The sequence below is a fragment of the Crotalus tigris genome, unplaced genomic scaffold (genome assembly GCF_016545835.1).
Source record: "Crotalus tigris isolate CLP2741 ecotype Arizona unplaced genomic scaffold, ASM1654583v1 scf7180000017644.4837335, whole genome shotgun sequence".
In the NCBI taxonomy this organism is placed as follows: Eukaryota; Metazoa; Chordata; class Lepidosauria; order Squamata; family Viperidae; genus Crotalus; species Crotalus tigris.
The window spans coordinates 552,334-572,734 of NW_024096536.1; the positions used below are offsets into that span (position 1 = coordinate 552,334).

The window sequence follows — 20,401 nt, forward strand, 5'->3', positions numbered from 1 at the left end:
GCAAGAATAGAAAAGTACAGCGTGGACTCACTCGCAAGGGGAGTGCCCCCTCCTCTTCCCCCCACCCAGTAGGTTTCCTGCTAGTCTTTCCATTTTCTCAGCGAGCGCCTGTCATTATTCACAGCTGTCATTTCCTGCTCCCCCCTCCTCCGTGCAGTGATCTTTCTTCTGTAGCAATTAAAAATAACATATTAATATAAAATACAAATAGGGGTTAAAAAACATAAACTATCACATCTCTGCTTAGAGACACGTAACTTATTCAACCCAGTTAGCTGATATTCAAACCATGATTTCGATTCTCGGGTTGTCTTGCCGTTCAGACTCCCTGCCGGGAGATGAGGTTGTAGTCCAAAACATTTACAAAATCGAAAAAAGTGGCTTCAGCAGCATTTATAATGAGTCTCAAGGATTGTCTGCCGGTTTTATTTATTTAAAATGTGAAATTCACATGTTAAAACTGAACAAACAAAACAAAGACCTCTTAGAAACCTTTATCACAGATATCATAAAAGCAGAATAGCCTTGCTCATATTACGTTGCTATAATAATACATTTTCTCCCTCCTAAATAATATTTCCGCACCACCTATCCTACCTCTGAGCATTTATTTGCTGTATATTTATTTGTTGGGCATTTATTTGCCTTAAAGGCTGCATTGTGGGAAAACAGGAGAAAGGAGAGAACAAAAACAACAAAACAAATGAAGAGTGAAGCTATTCATATTACTTTTCTTTTAGCCATCAATTCATAGTGAGTAAACCAAAACTATTTGTTGTTAAATAGCAAATTCTGTGCTTGTATGCATTAGGAAAATATTGAAAATAAAGCAGTGTAAATAATACCATTATATAAAAATGCAGTGAGTCTATCTTGAATACTGTGTTTAGGTTTCAGTACTGCATCTGAAAAAGGATCTTAGAAAGCTAAAAAAAAAAAAGGAATGATCAACATTTTAGGATGCTCTCTTGTTCCTTGTATACTTTTATTTTTTTTTAATTCTACTGTCTGTACCATATGTGGGTATGTCATTTAGAATTTCTGAACTGGAGCAAAATATACCCTATAAATTACAGGTACAACTTTTAACAAGAAGAAAGGTAAATAAGAGGAAATCTTGGATTTTCTTTTCCTTCTTTCTTTCCTGTTAAAAGCTAGATATCTACACATTTGAGGGGATGCCTTCAACATCTACTATTGTTAAGGAAAAGAACCTATGTTTGATTTTATAATAGAAGTATACAATATTAAATGTCAGAGATTCGTAATTGATAAAAGGTACAACTTATTTACATAATATATAATTAAATGTGGTATGTGCCTCCATCAAATACAGTGATAAATAACAATTTAGACTATTTTAAGGGGAAATTGAACATGTTTTAAAGGTAAATATATGATTAATGGCTTCTAGTATTGATGGCTAATTGTGGCTCCCAAAATTGTTGATAATCTACTTTGTACATCAAATGCTGGAAAGCAAAAGGTTATGACTTTCCTTTTCATGTTTGTGAGCTTCCTGACCTAATTGTCTATACATATTTAAGGTGTGTTTGGGGGTAATATGTAGTAATAAAAAATCAAGCAGCAGTTTCTGATCTATCATATTTGATTGGTGCATGCACTTGATCAGATCCAGCAAGTATTTGCAATCACATGCATCAAACTGGACACATCACATGGTGTATAAAGCTCTTTAAAATCCAATAGGGATCCTGTTGCATAAACTACCATTTGTAATTCAGAAAATGGCACCTAATGCTTAAAATCAGTACAGACTTCTTTATGTATAATGAAGCTATTACTGTCATGATTTGCTCACTTTCTTTACACCATGTATAGCAATTAAATGCTCTGATATGCTTCAAAGATATTTGACTACATTGCCAAAGCAATCAGCACTCTGGAGAGCGCTTGGCACCTTGTTTTGTTTACAATCTGTAAATACTCTAAAAAGAAAGCACAAAAGGAAATTAAACTTGCAATCACTGTAGTATGAAACTAATGAAAGAATTAATGGATAAAGGTTAAAGGAGCTATTTAGGGGTTCATACAAGCCTAGAATAATCTGGAAGGCCTCAGATTCTTCACCTGAGGAAGAATCCATACACAATACATGAATTAAAAAAACCTAAACAAATATGATTTCTTGGACTAAAACAGCAGTCCCAACATTCCAAAAAAAAAGACTCAACAGGGCTCAGCAGGCACACTAAGCCTAACGGAGCCAGGTCTTGAGCATCTTCCAGGTCTTTTGCTGCCATGCATAACTCCAGGGGGATGCTGTTCCAGAGGACGGGAGCTGTAATATATGATTACTGCAGCAAGATTATTATATGTGCAGAGATGGAAAGATCTGCCACTACCCACTATGGGGAAATGGTTGGTGAAATTTACTGATCAAATGGATAGACTTCTTTGATTAGAGAAGATATTATCTATATTTATTGGTGACTGGAAGCCTCTTAATCACTTTTCGCATAAAAATGAACACAGTGAAGTTGTGATTTTGATGATTAGACAGGATAGATTATAGAAAGAATATATTGTAATTTTAGAGAAAGGTTAAAATACTTCTACAATAATCGCTATGAGGAATATTGGAAGCCATTTCATTTTTTTTCTTTTCTATTATTCTTCAACTTTTCTCTTTTCTTGTACTTTTTTCTTTTCCTTTCTTGCTTTATATTTGTTTGTAATAGTTTTATTTATTTATTTATTTATTTGGATTTCCTATTTCTTAACCACCCATCTTTTATGGGGGCCTTTATTTTCTTGTTTAAGTCTTAATAAAAAGTATTTTAATTTTTTAATAAAAATCATTTTTCATAGTGCCTCCCCACTTCAAAAAGTTGATAGCATTTCATCCTTTCCCTCAAAATAATAGCTTTCATTGCTCTCCAGTTTTGTTTAATTCTACAGAATAGCTACATCCCTCATAACAACTTTTTCCTTTCTTATAATAGATCAACAGTGCATTCAAATTATTTTCATTACATTTGATAGCTGACTTAAATGATCGATAACTTCCCGAATTCTGATGTAAAAGATCAGTGATAGTTTTTTTCTACCCATGCCAAAATATATTTTCATTTGTCAGTTTGTTCTAGATCCGCAGGATTAACAAGATACTACAAGGGAAAAGAAAAAAGTTGTTATTGAAAAAAGAAAATTGTACATGTTGCCTGTTTCAGAAAAATATCAAATAGAAAGATGGCTCAGGTAGGTACAATACAATTAATTGGAAATTAATCCATATTTATAGTCTTAGTTTTAGTGACTGGGAGTAAAATAACATGTTTTCCTAATTGGAAGATCAATCTTCCCAAAAAGGAATATATGAAACTATTCGTATGTTTTAATTAATTGGTAGCTAGTTTGATATATATGTGCAAATACTGTGTTTTCTTAATTCCCCCATCCAAAAAAAAAAATTCTTTAGTCTGCTGAATTAATCTGAGATCTCATGAGATTTATAATTATTTTGAAGCAAACATGTACAAAACATTTTTTCCTTTCTGTTCAATCATGTTCAATTATCAGAAACTGCCTGGACAAATCTGCAGAAAATGTGATAGCTCTAAGCTAAAGCATACCTCATGTCCCAGGTTTAATTTTTGCTATTGCCATACGTTTAGAGAAATTCCTGCCTGCTTGTACTTCACATTTTACAAAGATCGCTGACAAAATGTAAAGAGGATAAAGAAAATGATGGGAAGTTCTTTCAACTGTTCTTCATGAAACTGGGTAAATTTAGATTAAAGGAAGATACTGTTGATTTCAAATACATGAAAAATTGTTAATATACAAAAAAAAAAAAATCCAGGAAGTAGATTCTACTTAGAAGTTAGTGAAAACATCAGTGTTAAGAATTGCTTGACAAAAGAATTGATTGTTTTGACATTTAAACAGAGGCTGGGAAGATCTAATGAAGTTGTAATTTCTAGAACTACCACTGTAGCTGCTAGGTTTGAGAGACTTGAGAGATGATTTCTCAAGTTTCTTCCAGTTCTGCAGTTCTATTATAAAGATGCTTAGCGGCCTACCAAACTGTAATCCGTAATTTGCCAGCAACTGCTATCAAAATTGTCATAAGGACAATGAGATTTAACTGCTTCACTTCAGCTTGGGGTATTATCCATTATATTATGTTATCCTATTGTCTCTTCTGTAAACATTTAAAGGCAGAATGTTTCTTTTTATGTGATCAGTAGTCAGATCATCATACTCAAGTTTAAGGTGTCCAATCAATGCTTAATAATGAAGTAGTTCTAAAGACCATCTGTTTAGTCAAATGAGGTAGTCAAATAATTTCAGGTCAAGTTGTATGAGTAAGTGATCCCAATATATTCAGAAAATTATTTTCCAGAAGAGGGACAAAAACCGTATTAGGTTACAGTATTTAATATTTGCACCAACCAGTCATGTAAGCCAAGTTTGAATAGCCATCTGACAGAAATGCCCACAAGAGTTGGGCATTCCATGTTGTTCATTCACTGATAATTGGATGACCTGGTCTGATCTACAGTACTAACTAAATTGGGCTATAGTTAGGCATAGCATAACAATTTAAACCAGAGCAGGCTTTATATTGTAATGGAACATATTAATCAAACTTTGTATTCATGATCGGTAGAAAATTTACTTACCTCCATCATTTATCATCTCACATGGATTGGAGATAAAAGAATCTAGGATTAATTTCCCATTTTAACCTTTAAACAGAGATGGAAAATAAGGGAGATCATAAAATGGGGATAGTTCAGCATCTTCCTTCCCCTTGGTTGTCTTCCACCATCATGCTGATAATAGATATGATCACCAACAGAGTGGCTTTATTTGAAATAGAAGATAAAACAGCAGAAAATGTCAGTTGGCCAGTTATAACTGGTTGAAATATCAATCAAGGCAGAGAATGATTATCAAGCTGTAGCTGACTATGGTTTTGCTTTGTTAATTAGCATACTGTAGAATCAGATTTGTTGAAAAACCAGTTAGGTGTAGTGTTAAGAAATGCAGACCATGAGTTGTCATCTTCCATTAGGATTGAAGTCTGGTGGGTGCCTTTGGGCCATCAGCCTGCCCATCTCACAAAGCTATTGTAGTAGTAAAATAGGTGAAGGAAGGGTTATATATGACATTTTGAGTTGTAAAGAATAAAGGTGAAAAATAAATCTTACAACTCTTGATTTTGTGGATCTAGTGTCCTCCTTTAATTTTGCCTACTTCCCCAGTTTGGACATCAGCATTCATAAGACACCCTTGTTCTTTGTTTAGTCTTGGTTGCCCTCTATCACTGCACATCATTTCATTTATTCTAAAACTTGGACAAATCTGGCAACTGCATAAAATATACATCTGAAATCAGTGCTCTTTTGATGCAACAATTGTTGGCAAATATAGTCTTATCTTTCTGTTGAGGTAGGATGTACCATATTTTCCGGTGTATAAGATGACTTTCTAAACCATGAAAAAGTTGGGGGTCGTCTTATATGCCCAGACGTCTTATACACCGGAAAATATGGTACATCAAAGCAAGCTCCCCCGTATCCTGCGCCTCATGCTCCTCACCCCTTGGCGCAGGGATTGGCTGTCTGGATGAGAGTTTAAGTGTCCCACACAGCCAAATAGCCCTAGAAAAGTGTCCCTCCGAGAAACAGCCGGGAGGAAGGGGTGAGGTTGGAGCATTGGCAGACCAATGGCGGGAGAGGAGCGCTGGCGGAGAGCCAGCCAAGTAAGAATGCCTGTGTTGGGTCAGCGGCGAGAAATGCCCCCACCCCCCTTGCTGCCGAAGTGCTGCTCAGCGCTCGCAGAAGGCCAGCAATTTCATAGAAGCATCCGCCCCTCGGGCGGGGATCCTACCCCTCCCAGTCTATGGCGGTGGAGGGAGATGGTGCGAGTGGGGCTTTTCCTCCCCCAGGGAAACCCCCCCGCCACCAGCCTATGCTCAGGTGGGCGGCAGGAACAGCTGGTGGGAGCTGGCGGGCTGCGTAGAGGGTGCTGCTTCCTCAGGGTTGACTGCACCCAGTGCCGTTGCGCTGAGCGCCAGAAGCCCTGGGACCCCGATGGACGGACGCTCAGCATTTCCTCCTTCGTGCTCGGCCGCTTCTTTGGCAACCTGCCGCCGTGGCTGGTGCTCTCGCTGCACAGATGACAGAGCGATCCGCCCGTGGGGTGTCATCCCGGAAGCGGTCTGGCAGGCGCCTCCACCGACTGACTTTAGGATGCGCTGCTTTTGCCAGCCCCACCCGGCGTGGGCAGCCTTGGGGGTCGGGCAAGTGGGAGTAGAGGGTGTTTTCAGATCTCACGGAGAAAATGGATCCAAAGTCTCTACCTGTTGGACAGTTGGGCTTGGCTAGCGCCGCGACCCGTTTTCCTCCCCCCTCCCACTCTCCTTTAGTCCTCCCTGATCGGCACCTGGAAGAATGACCTCAACTCCACCATGGAGATCAACAGCGCCGGTAGCACGGGGGTGTTCAGCGGCCTCTACAAAACGGCAGTCTCAGCCTCCAACAATCCCATCAGGCCATCCAGCACCAGGGGCCCCAGCCCACCTTTGGCTTAACTGTCAATTAGAACTTCTGGCTCTGCCAGAAGGCCAGGATTGTGTTCTTATGTGTCTGGGGGTGGGGGGAATCTCACCTCTGATGGTAGAATATTCTGGGGGGGGGAACAGCAGAAATCTTCTCCTGGAGCCCAGCAGCAGAAATTCTTTGGCCAGTGGGATCCAAATTAAGCTGCTTCCACTGGAACGAGAGGGGCCAGATAGTCCCATTGGGGTGAGGCAGTTCCTCATATACTGCAAAGCTTCACAAGTGCACCCCCATGCTTATTATGGGATGTTACCCAGCTACATTTGTCTTCAGCAGATCAGGAACAAGCGATGAAATATAATGAAATGCTAATGTGTTTAGGACTTGCATTACTTTTATTAGAAAGTTAAAGTACCCGTAATTTCCAGCGTATAAGATGACTTGCTAAACCATGAAAATCTTTTCAAAAGTTGGGGGTCGTCTTATACGCCCAGTCGTCTTATACACTGGAAAATATGGTAGCTTCCATTTGGCATGTGTCTAAATATCAAAGCAGTTGCCTCCCCATGTGATGGGAATGTTGAAAGAATTGTTCTGTGCATGTCTTAGTGTTCTCAAGAACAGGAACCTGAACTGAACAATGAAGAGCATGTTCTTTGCATGTGTGTGCATGGGAAGAAAGACAAAAGGAAATGTTCTCCAATAAATTATCTCTTACATAAAGAGTAGGCAGAAGAGACAAACCCTTAACTCTTTATCTGTGCCCTACTGCCTCCTTGTGGTTATGAGATGCTGAAGAGTCAGTGCCCTCCCCACCCCCACATTTGGACTTCTAACAAGCAGTAAAAGTCCCAGAATTCTAAGATACTTGCTCATCTTGGAAATTAATGCCAAATAAATAGGTATCACTTGAATGGGAGATTCCTATACAGAGGCTCAGTACTACAAATATTTAGTGTCCAGGGAATTGTTTGGAAATCCATGTTAAAGTAATCCCCTTTACCTTGGTTTTACTCAAAAACTGACATATTTATCCCAGCGTTTTCAACATCTTCTCCCAAAAGCTGAAGTGATTTGCAAGTCCATGACAGTTACCTTTTGCAATTATCATGCCAATCTACCACTTTGGGTTTTTTCTCCATAAATACTTGGAACAGTATTTATACAAATATTTCATACAAATTCACTATAGAGCAGATTGGACTGCAAAAGACTGTAAATGCCATAGCTCTGCACAGGGATTAAACGTATGCTGCTTCGCATCAAACTCTAATACCCTCTAAATACCACATTATATTGTCTTTGCACTATTCCACAGTATGAAGAGAAGACTGAATGGCAGGGAGAGGAAATAGGTATTATACACATACCATCCAAGTCACAGAGGCTTCCAGAAAATTGGCCTAGCAAGGAACTGTAGACAATGGAGATCAAAGGAAGACACAGAAACAGGGTGTTAGCTAAATGTCAGTTCTCATTTAATGCTCTTTGATAGCCTTATTTGCAACATTTACCACATAAATCATCTAAATAAATAGATGTTGTACACTCTTTTAACCATCATCAGTACAAAAATAAAGCAACACATTGCATCAATTAAAATTTGCTCTGTCCTCCTTGTTTGTATTACAATCTCTTTTCGCAGCAAACACTCACAAAAAGGCATTAAAACTGCAATTTCTACATTTTAAAATTTTTGTTTGGAATTTGTTCCCTGAACTCTTCCCTTTCCAATACATTCAATTAGTCTGTACAAAACTCCCAAGAAGCTCATTCTGTGCAAAGGAAGCTTTTGTGTGCAAAGGTAACTTGGGCACTGGGGTCAGGAAAATATCAACTCAAGTACCATGCCATTAATGAGGGGTTAACGTCCCCTCCCAAAATAATACACAGGAAAATAAAACAACACACCTGGTCTGTTTTTCTCCCATCCACCAAATACATTGCCATATCTATCCCAAAGAAAACAAGATTATAGGAATAAGCAATTAATTCAGGCAGTCACTCTGACACATCACACAGTGCAAACAACAAGAACACAACTCAAACCCTCTTAAATGGGATGTTCTTGGCACTAAAATGTTTTCTAAGTTCAGTAGACAATAATAATGCCCTGTTCTGATTTTTTAAATTTTTAATTTTGTGGCATTTTTGACCACACTTTTTCAAAAAAAATATGAAAGACTGTAACAGCCATTAAGAAAAAGCTGCTGAACTATTTATAATCCCATAAAATAGCTGGATGCAGCTCCACATCTCTAATAAGTTATTAAAGTGCAATTTGTTAGGGAAAGATGAACTCTAAAAAATATGCATTAAAATATACATCATATATACAGACATAAATGGAAGAGTGTTACAAGGCTGCGTTTGACTAGCATGCACAAAGCTGCAGGAATCTATCAGAAATAACTTATTGCTGGTATCTGGAAAGTTTTTTGAGTTCAAGGGAAGTTTGGAATTGTTCTAAAGAACAGTCATTCTCTTTTTTCTAAAATGAGGAACATACTGTGCAGTTAGGTCTGAAAGGTCTAATCACAATTTATAAAAGAATTAGCAGCTTGGGGTCTACAATGGCTAACTTTGTATCTTAATAATGCCATTCCTAAATACATGGAAATAAGCATTTAAAGTGCAATCTTACATTCAAAAGGAAGCATCAATGTGCTCACTAATATTTACTCCCAGTAAGATGCATAGGCCTACACCCTTGGTATCAACTTTTATGTATTTAGATTGGTTTTGCCATAATACAAACCTACAAATTGGTTATCAGATGTACAGACATACTACATTACAGCCAAGTAAAACCATTAATGCAAATATACTTTGTATCTCTTCCCACAAGGTATATGTGTGCAAAGTTTACTTGGGCCAATTAAAATATGTATTTTGATACATTAAAATTTTCCTTCCTCCAATGAATTCTGTTCACTGTTAAACTTTAGACTAGTGTGGAGCCCAATATCTATATGGGTCTGAAATTATAAATTGTTCAGGATTCTTCAAATCTGTTTTAAACCTGTACATGTTTAATCTTTAGCTCCAGGAAGTGATAAAAATTTGCCTTTTCATATTAGATTTTTCATACCAGGGGCTGTCTCTTTCAAGAAAGTTTCCTATTAATGAAAAGGAAAACTTAGTACATTTCAACATTTTTAACAAGTTCATATTTCCTAACATTTCTTAAAGAATGCTGTACTGTCTTGTGCAACTGACAGCCCAAGCTGTCAGCTGCTCCTATTTCATTATCAATCTGCATATCAAGCAACAACAACATAACTATACAATAATTTATAATAGTCTTCATAACTATTGCAGTTTTTTTTTCTTTAATCACTCAGTGGCTTAAGGAAAAGAATCTTTTTGGCAAGGAATAGCATCTATTAAAGTGCTATATTACTGGAGGATATCAAATGTACATTTATGTTAGATTTCCTTAATACAGAATTTCATCTATCTCTCTCCCTCTTTTTTTTTTTACATTTATTCATATCTCTGTTGTTATCTAACTTAAGAGCTTACTTTTCCAAATCATGCTGAAAATACAAACATGAAACATCAAATGATCCTACCTTCTCTTTGGCACAAGGCATTACAGCATATGCACAAATAGCATATATACATCTTAGCTGCAGCAAATTTAAAAAAAAATGGCCCTTTCTCTACATACTCCTTCTCACATAAAGTACATGCACACCAAAAATATGAACAGCTCAACTATCTATGCATATAGGAAATATTAAACAAGAAAAAGTACACAGTAATAGGATTAGATTTCAAACTGGACTTGGACTAACTTTATGACTACTGAACAACTTTAAAAACGTTGGTACTATACTAATCACTTTGGCATATTTTTTAAATGGGAGAAACTAAAGGATCAAAAAATCTACAGCCATAATAATGCTACATTTTGCTGAAGCAACAATGTATCTCACCCTGAATAGTATAGCAAAATGTTACTAGAAACGGAGAAGCTACACATTTTCTGTGTCTTAGAAACCAAAGAAAACATTACCAATGTAGTGTAAAATATAATGATACAATATGAAATGTATATTCATTAATCATACACTTACATATGACAATGCTCTTCTTGAAGATCATCTTAAACTCAACTTATACTCAACTTTTTTTAAGCATGAATTAAACTGGATCTTCTGCTCTCTCGAACAAACACCATCCTTTAGCAACTGCGTACTTAGCAAAATTACTGTATTTATTCCCTTAAGTCATTAAATCTATAATAAATTTATGCCATCACATAGTAAGTTTGAGTTGAAGGTGATCAGGTCTTAGAATTTCAGTTTCCAGCTTCACTTACATAACATACAAATGGAGCTTGCTTATCATACTAAGTCATGATTCATTGCCTAAACTCTTTGGGGAAAGCATAGCTTTCATATTTTCTCTGGGACTCATATTAAGAGCTCAGAAGAATTGGGCTCTTACTATGTTAATGCTGCCTGTAATCTAATGTAGAATAAAGGAGGCTAAAATAGTTCAGAAAGGTGGGAATTGAATATACTCCTTCCCCACTTTCAAGAAATCAATATTTCTTTGTCACTGTGAAATAATGTGAACTATCCCAATTTATACCTTCTGACCCATAATGACACCTCTTCCTTTAAAACTTCTGAGAAAGAAAAAACCTGCAGCTGTTGCACTGAGCATCAACAAATAGCTTCTTTGAGTTGGCAAGCAACAACTCAACCCTTCCAGAATTTGACATGAGGTTGGTAGTAAAAGTCTTGATGGAAGATTAGTTGTAGACGCCTCACATGATTTTAACATTTCTATTTTTATAAATCTTAAATTAAATTAGTTCTTAATTAATCAAGAATTTCATCAATCAAAGGGAAAAGCATTTTTGTGGGTTAAAAAGTTGAGATCAGTAAACAAATAAGTGATCAAAAGATGCATTAGAACATGCTATACACGTTCGTTTTTCCTTTCAATCTTTACTCTCTCTCTCTCTTTTTTAAGTAAAGCAAGACATCTTCATTTCAACTGATCTTAAATTCTTTGAAAACTAGGGTTTGGATTGCAGTTCTACCTTCTACCATTCCATTGTCACTTTCCATAGGAAAATTATTTTCTAGAGTTCATCTGTTCAAGCAAACTTAAAAGAAGCACATATGCACAAGAACATATGCTAAAGCTATACAATTCATAGGTACAACAGTTTTTGTAAAACAAAACAAAGCATTCACAAAGAAGTCCAGCACAAATTTCAAGATACTAAAGTGCAAGACAGAGTCCTATATAACTGCAAGCAGCTTCTCCTGGCAGAGATCTTCATAAAATATTTGTACAGAAAAATATACAGAAGTACCAATATGAGGAAGAAATCAAATAGTGTCCTTTGGAGAACAAATTATTAAAATTAGATTTTTGTCTCATACTTATCTTCCAATCCATTTCTCTGCTCTAGTATTTCTCATCCTGTATTGGATCAGTTAGTACAATAAAATCAGTGCCAATGCCACTTTTGATTAAATTTCTAGACAAAACTGATAATTGTTTTGACTCTACTAAAAATCCTTTACTCCATCACTACTTCCACTTTTAACTCATGCAACATTCCCATACTGTAGACGCATGAAGTTAATTTATTAACAATGGTCATGTAATGGAAGTTGAAGCCACAATATCCCACCAACTTGAGTAAGAACAGAATGTTAATGCAGTGTTTCTCAAACCATTTGAAGCCTAGCAAAATATAGTTTCATACACAGAGATACAGAGTCCAAATATCCTTTTAAGTGTACTTAATAGTATCAAACTGACAACCAGATGTCCAATGAGGCTTCCCTAAAAGAGAATCCGTTTCAAAAAAAAAAGTCTCCCAATTATTTACCTGTTTAAAAGGTTAAATATACCAGGCAATTCCTTTTGTGTGTGTCAGGTAATTAACTGCATAGGGAACAAGAAACATATATAAAGCTAATTGAAGGAGCTAAATTCTTGGGTTGTTTTTTGTTTTAGAAACTGGTTGTATCTTTTCCTCTTGGAGTATATTTGGTGTTCCAGAATTTTTTCAGGGATCAACAATGCATATATGCTAAAACATGTCCACTCTCTACATCTATCTACAAACCTGCAAATGGATATAAGCCAAGTCTCCAATAAGCAATTCAAATTTCATATATATCAAGAACCAACTATATATCTAATTAGATAGTAAGCCCTCCTATTGCATATTACAAAGGCATCTGAAGTAAGACAGAATTTTTGGGATCTGTAACAATTCCATCCAAGCCATTGTCATACTCAAGGACACATGGAAACATGTTTATGACTACATACTGTACAGTTGTCAGTGCCAATTACTGAGGCATTCCTATTCTGCTGAAAAGCTGCAGGCTTCCTAGGAAAAGACCATAAAAACTACTTGGCTTACCTCATCAGATAAGTAATAAGCTAGGCTTCTCTTATACTGGTATGCCTGATTATAGCAATACCTTTTTCTTGTGCTCCTGTTATTAATAAACCATAAGCAAAGAAAAAAACCAGCACAATTCTTTGGAAGCCCAAACCCCAAAAGCCAGTATACCAGCTGTAGTTGCTTCTCTAAATTATAGGATCTCTGGAAGCATCATGAATGGCAGCAAGCCCAATCATCAACAGTACTAATAAATGAAAAAGCATTAAGAACTGAAAGGCAGACACCCAAAAGAAAAAGAGGAGTAATGTTTTTATATATGCACCTGGAGGGAAGCAGATCAGGGAAACAGCTTGACCTAGAAAAGTCCACTGAACTTGGAAGAGGTCAGGGATTTTTATATTTGGCCTCTTTCCTATTTCAGACACTGAGCCCTTAATTTTGAGTGCAGAAGGTTTGTGCCATAACTAAGAAATTGACATTTTTCCACAATGCACCATGAATAAGTATCTTTGCCAGTGAAAAAAGCTTCAGTCTCCCAGACAAACAAAGCAACAACAGACAAGTAATATATCTATACACTCTTTTTCTATCTATAGTAACAAATGAAGGGGGGAAAGCACAGGTACTCCTCACATTGCTTTACCTTGGCTTCATGTATTTCAAAGATGAATACAACCAAAAAGAATGTCAGTATGATCACTTGTCCAAAAAATTAAAATGCTCTGTAAACTTTTGTAAAGGGATTCCCCCCCCCCCGCCCCCCGCATTCTCTTTTTCTAAATAATGTCACTGAAAGTGTAATGGAACCTGACTGGGAATGCAAGAATAACTCAAACTCAAAAATTCCCTTAATGAGGAAAGACCAAGAGAGAGAAAGAAAAGTTAACAAACAGCAGATTTAGAATTGGATACTCCGGTCTCGGAAGAAGCCTTCTGCCATCTGAGCTTCTCTGAAAGTCACGGTAATTGAGTTTGCTGTGATGTCTGTAACGGTCACTTCATTTGGGGGCAATGCAGGGGTCCAGGAAAAAGGGACTTCTGCTGTCTCTGGGCCCACTGTGGAAAAGGGAGAGGGTAGAAAAACAAAAACTGTGATGACGAGGAACAAACTGAAGGGGAAAAAAAACCTCCATTGGTATCAAAGATCATTCCTGCTCGTAAAACAGATCAACTCTTGTAGAATAGATACATAACCCTAGGAAGGGAAGAGGTAGCAGGAACACAATCACATGCCTGCACAGATACAACAAATACGTAATTGTGCAAATACTGCTATAATTTCAGCAATTCCAATCAGTGCAAGGATGTACTTACATTAGCATTTATCTATCCCCAGAGAATCTCCAAGACTTTAAAAGAGAATATTGTACAACTGAATTCCGATCCCACATAACTTCTTCCCCAATCCACTGAAGCACTAGCAAAGTACTTTCACTCCAATTCTACTTATACTGTGAAACTAAATACCACAGGGATATTTTCCTCAGTCTTCCATTAATACTTAATACAAGAAAATAGTAATTACACATGAAGATCTAAAAGAAGGACTGTTTTCTACTCTTTACAAAACTCTCAAAATGCTTTCCTTAAATGCAAAGGCATATGAATTAAACAAATTCCTTCAGAGCCACAACAAACTGAATTTACAATTAGTTCTCTAGTCTTCTCTTGTTGGTCTTTTACAAATGAAAATAAGAAAAGAGGAAAGTCCTCATTTTCTGTTCTTTATCCGGATTTCACCATTCAGTTTTACTTGGGGATAGAATAAGAATAAGCATCTTTTAAAAGGATATTTCTGGCTTCTGAATGGATATTTGACTGGGGTCCACTCTACCTAAGATTCTATTTCTATAACTTTCATAGGCCCGTCTTATCCAAATGGCATCCAATGGCATTCCTTAGGTCAACTCATCCATACAGAAAGGTCAATTTAAAGAGATATTTACATATCTCGGATAGTCAACTATATTTTACAGGAGATGCATTGTCTACTGGTTATTTTTTAAAAAGCAAAAGCAACACAGATAGGCTTTATGCACCTGTAAGTCCATTACCCTCAAACCAAAGCCCAGTTCTGCCCACATACATGATATCATATACCACTGCTCTACCTATATTATATACATAGTATAAAACATTAAGCTCTTGAGTTAAAATAGTTGACAATACATAGCAGAACGTGACTGATCTGAGGATCGTATCTTAAAGGCACTTGAATGGGAGACCTTGAAGAAATAGGACTGTAGACCAGATTAGAAATTGAATGAATGCCCGAGAAGAAAATAATGGCAAACGTTTCCCACACAGTTGCCAAGAAAAAAGCACGCTCAAAGGAGACTTTACCTGTCAGTAAATTCTACAGTTAGTACAATTTCAGAAATACACTTCCTATGGATATGAATGCAGACTTTGCAATTTGTGAGTGATATCTGGTAAAGTAATTTAAACTGGGATATGTGTACAGCTTTTAAGCATAAGCAATGAAATGACAATATCCAGAAAGCAACTCTGCTTCATTCATAATATATATACAGTATATAGCACATTATCTTGGCAAACAGTCCAGGTTCTAATATGAATATTCCATTTGAAATCAAAGTTATATGCATACTATAGCTTCACTGGGAGTTAATATACACCAGCTACTCAGTTGTTTCATACTATGCATGCAAGGTAATGTAAACATAAACCTGCCCCAAATATAAAATGTCCTACTAATAAACAATAACATTCATATATACCTACACTAGAAATTTTGTGTGAACCATTTATAATATTCTTGATTCTTCACAAGCATAAACCTATAGTTTTGCAAAAGTCTGACTCAATTATTTCAGCTTGGGGCCCTTCAGATGTGGACATGCTGGCTGTGATATGGGAATTACTGTCCAAAGTTTTTGAGGGCATTCGGTCGGCAGTGTAAATATCTCAGTGTTTACTTCTAGTTTTCTTCATGACTTACAAATCTTTTAAGTTTTATGAGAAAGGAATAACTTCTGTAGCATATGTTAAAGAAGAGCCAGCAAAGAAGATCAGTGTATTTTGTCTGTCATATTAGAAATATTTTAGATAGAAGAATATGGAAGATGGCATTAAGAGCTCCTACCAAAAGTGCAGCCTGAACCATCCATAGGAAAAAGCCTTCGCTCCTGTGATGTCTGTTGGCAAGAACTGCAAGGCTACTCTACAAGTGCACCTAAATTAGCAAGCAACTGGCTTTCCATCAGTCCAACCCTTAATTGACCTGAAGCTTGGATTTAAAGGGCCTACTGCTCAACAATATAGGTAGTCCTTGAATTACAATGGCAAATGGGACCAGAATTTCTGTCACTAAGCGAGGCAGTTGAAAAGCACAACTGCATCACTTAGTGACAACAATCCCTGCAATCCTGGTTACCATTGTTAACTGAATCCTACAGTCTTTAAGCAAGGCAAGTTTCTGCTGGCTTCTCAGAACCAAAGTCAGTGAGGAAGGTGGCAGGAAGTTGCAAATCCTAAGCCAGCATGCAGGTTAGTGGTTACTGCAGATGGGGGAGGGAGCAAGGTGTATATAGAAATGGCAAAGGGGCCAGAGAGGTGTGGTGTTGGAGAGGGTGGATGGGGGTGCAGGAGTGTGTGGGTAGCCAGCACAAGGACAGAGGGGCTGAGGAAGAATGCACAGGTGGGGAAGACTTACCCCAGCAATTTGCAACCTTCCCTGCCAGCTTCCCTATTAACTTTCTAGGAGTGGCATTACTGCAACAGTCAGAACTCTTGAGGACCAGTCATAACTACCATTTCTTCAGTTCTGTCATAACTTTGAACAGTTGCTGACTGAATGTAGTTTGGAATTACCCTTTTAGCTCAAGCTGCCAAAGAACTGTGTATGCCTGAGAGGTATGAATGGCAAATTAAAAATCCCGTCCCCGTGTATATACCCAGAATGCTGCAGTCTAAGAGAAAATCACAAACTGCCCAGCAAGATGAAGTTGGTATGGCAAAGCTGGGGATAGTTCCAGGCTTACCTTCCTTGGTAGCAGGTTGTGTTACATCATCCCAATCATTGGGTGGCTGCCTGTCCTCAAGAACCATGGGTTCCTTCAAGAAAAATTCTCGACGACGATTCCGATTCTCCAGGCTTGACATGCGGGTGAACTTCTTCCGTGAAAGGCGCAGGTACTTCTGGTTCTTGCTCTGTTTCCGAAGAGGAAAGGGCAGGACCGCTCCGCCACTCTTCTCAGACAGTTCTGTCTGCCCTCCCTTGGCCCCTGCCAAGTCGTTTCCTCCTCCCCCAAACCTCCGGGACAGAGAAAAGCAGAGTTTCTCTTTCCCTTTGTGGGCACTCCTCAGGTCCATGCTATATAGTCTCTGAAAATGAAGAAAAGCACTCTCAGCTCAAGAAGTCTGTGATGCAGTGCCCTGTACTTCCAGCTCCCCAAATTCTACTCAGCCAAATGGCCTATAGTCAATATGTACATTTCATGAGTTCTACATGAGCTTATTTCATCAGTAAAATTATTAACGTTTATTTGCACAAGAGCAAAAGCTTCCATTGGACAATGATTGTCACCAATGGAACATATAAAATTGCTCTGAACTATGGGCAAAGCATTTTTTTATAATTAAGATGTAATTCTGATAACTAATTGTCCTTTCACAATATATATGGTAAGAGAGAAAAGGAAGGTTAGATATCCCTAGAAATTGCTGGACTACAGCTCCTATCTTCCCTGTGTATGTTGGTTGAAAGTGAAACAAGTTAAAAGCCTAATATCTGCCAAAAAGAATCTTGTGATGTCCTAATGCATATGCTTTCAGGACTCACAATCTATTACATGAGATACCGGAGGATTCTGTTGCTTATGCTGCAATAAGACTAGCAGATTTCTTTCCAGCCCTTGGAGTCTGGGAATTCAAAACTGGGAGAGGCTGAACTACAATATCAATACTGGGATTCAGGAATAGGCATCAACCTTTAGTATATCTGAAATATTACCTGCAGCAACAGGCGCTTGGGTTTGGGACCTCTCTTTCTGTAACCTGAGGTACGCTCTCGTTCTTCCCTAAAGAGACAGAAAATGCCTAGCAGTTTTGTTTGTTGAAACAGCACAAATCCACAAAGCTTTTTGAACAGATATTCCTTCGTGTTACTTAAACATGCTTCCAAGGAAATGCTGACTCAAATATAGATCAAATTAAGAAGGATTTTGTGTGAATTTGGTTGGTAATTATAGCTTTTAATTTTCTCCATGCAATTGATCACTATAACTAAAAAGTGATACCTAAACATGCACACAAAAAGATCTTCCCTCGTCAACAATTTAAATAAATCTAAAAGTGCTTTGAAGGAAAAGGTTGACTAGTACATTAGCCTTCTTCAATCCAGTGCCATTTACATGTGTTGTATTACAGATTCCAGAATTCCCAGCCAACATGGCCAAAACATAGCAAATTGACATTCTCATCATAGGATAACCTAATAATCTAGGTCAAAATGTTTTTACCTTGCTATCTATTCCGCATGTCATATATAAAAATTTGTAAGCTGAAGGACTCATCTGTAATATGATTTGCTTTTATTATATTCCTTAATGACAGCTAATCTTTTGGAAGCTTTTCACTTCCAAAACCCATTGGAAAACCCTTTGTTAACTAAGCCAAACCAGGAAGTTCATATTTTAGCTAAGTGTGTGACGTAAGTGTGACCTTGCCTTGCCCAGATGAACTTTGAGAAATGGTTTTAGTCCATATGTTGGCTGGGAAATTCTGAGAGTTGATGTCCAGACATCTTAAAGTTGTTCAAAATTGGGAAACCCTAATATAGTCATGCTGCATCCCTTTCCCCCAAAACCTAGAGGTTTTCATTTAATTTTTCCAAAATGGGAAAAAAAACTTACTTTTCTTCATAAGCCATCACCAGACGAGGGTCAAGAATGTGTTCCTCAGGTTCCCACGTGCTGTACCTAAGAGAAAAGTTAGAGAAAGCAATCAAAACATTTTGGGTAAATTTGGGGCTTTTGTTCAAATTACCTACATTCTCCTTATTCATTACATGGAGTTCTGAAATAAATAAGTATTAAAAGCTTTACCGTATACTTTTAAAATGTTTTTCTTTACACCATGGAATGGATCAAGTAAGACTTACCTCTTAGAACAACCACAAAAATAAAATAAAATAAACTTCCCATTCATGGGCTACATTAAGTAACTTACAATACATCCACTTGTAGGTAAGATTTCTCTTTGATTGAAATTAACCTCTGGTACCTACCTGGATATGGACTGACTACGTGGATTTTTTTTCCAAAGCCCCTCCCCCCAATCTAGGCCAAGCCTTGGTATTTTTAAGCAGGCCAAACTTAACTTTCAAGAGTAGCCAAGGTCAATTAGGTTCTCCTACATAATGTAGCCAGGAAAAAAAAAAGCATGTGTTTCCACCCAGACAATCTTTCTTTACATAATAAGCAGGAAGAAACTTATATTTTATTAATAGTTTTTCTTGCCTGCATTAACCAGTATAAAATATAACTCACTACTATTTTTAATTATACAAAGTGTAAAACTGTGAACGTAATGCTCTGAGGTGTATAACATTCTTTTTGATTCCCTATAGCTTCATAGAGGAACAGTTAATACATTGAACATAATAAAGCCACTTTAAAAAGAATACGTATTTTAGGTAGTCCTCGGCTTATAACCATAATTGAGCACAAAAATTCTGTTGCTAAGGTCATAAAAAGAGGCAAAACTCACTTAACTATTTTTAGTTAAGTGAGTTTTGCCTCTTTTTATGACCTTTTATGATCACTGCAGTTGTTAAGTTAGTAACACAACTGTTTAAGTGAATCTGCCTTCCCCACTGACTGTCAGAAGGTCGCAAAAGGGGATCACATGAACCTGAAACACGGCAACAGTCATAAATATAAGTCAGTTGTCAAGCATCTGAATTTTGATCATGAAACCATAGGGATACTGCAGTGATTTAAGAATGAAAAATGGTCATAAGTCATTTTTTTCAGTATTGTTGTAACTTTGAATGGTCACTAAATGAACTGTTGTAAGTCAAGGACTAATTATAGTAAGACTATAGGTAGTCCTCAGGTTACGATCATTTATTCAGTGATCAAAGTTACAATGGCACTGACTTATGACAGGTCCTTGGAATTCCAGCCGTTGCAGTATCTCTGTAGGAATGTGATTGTAATCTGAGCACTTGCACCCAGCTCACAATTACAAAATTGCAGTAAGATATGGTTACATTATTGTAATTTCCAACTTTCCTTGTCAGCATCTCACAAATGAAGTCAATGGGGAAGCTGGCAGGAAGTCAGAATTTTCAATCACATGAAATGTTCATTTAACAATGGCAACTGGGACTGCTGGAATTGCCATTGCTAAGCAATCAGGTCATGTGATGTTATGCTTTATGACCAAGTAGCTTAGCCACAGAATTCCTGTTCCTAATTGCTTTCATAACCTGAGGATTACTTGTAGTCCA

General features: G+C 37.2%; 1 protein-coding gene and 1 long non-coding RNA gene across 3 annotated transcripts in view; one reads left to right on the plus strand and one right to left on the minus strand.

Moving 5' to 3' along the window:
- Window positions 1-16: 16 nt before the first annotated feature.
- Window positions 17-10,187, plus strand: LOC120304656. Its single transcript, XR_005555784.1, has 2 exons — window positions 17-3,222; window positions 7,852-10,187. It is a non-coding gene; the product is annotated as an uncharacterized LOC120304656 (long non-coding RNA).
- CBX7 (chromobox 7) overlaps window positions 7,990-20,401 on the minus strand; it is a 30,307-nt gene continuing 17,895 nt past the window's right edge. For both annotated transcript variants that reach the window (XM_039335491.1, XM_039335490.1), the window contains exons 3-6: window positions 18,801-18,866; window positions 17,900-17,966; window positions 16,929-17,271; window positions 7,990-13,980 (exon numbers count right to left, since the gene is read on the minus strand). In XM_039335491.1, coding sequence (XP_039191425.1) covers window positions 13,823-13,980; window positions 16,929-17,271; window positions 17,900-17,966; window positions 18,801-18,866 — 634 coding nt within the window. In that variant the 3' untranslated portion in view covers window positions 7,990-13,822. The remainder of the gene's footprint in view (window positions 13,981-16,928; window positions 17,272-17,899; window positions 17,967-18,800; window positions 18,867-20,401) is intronic.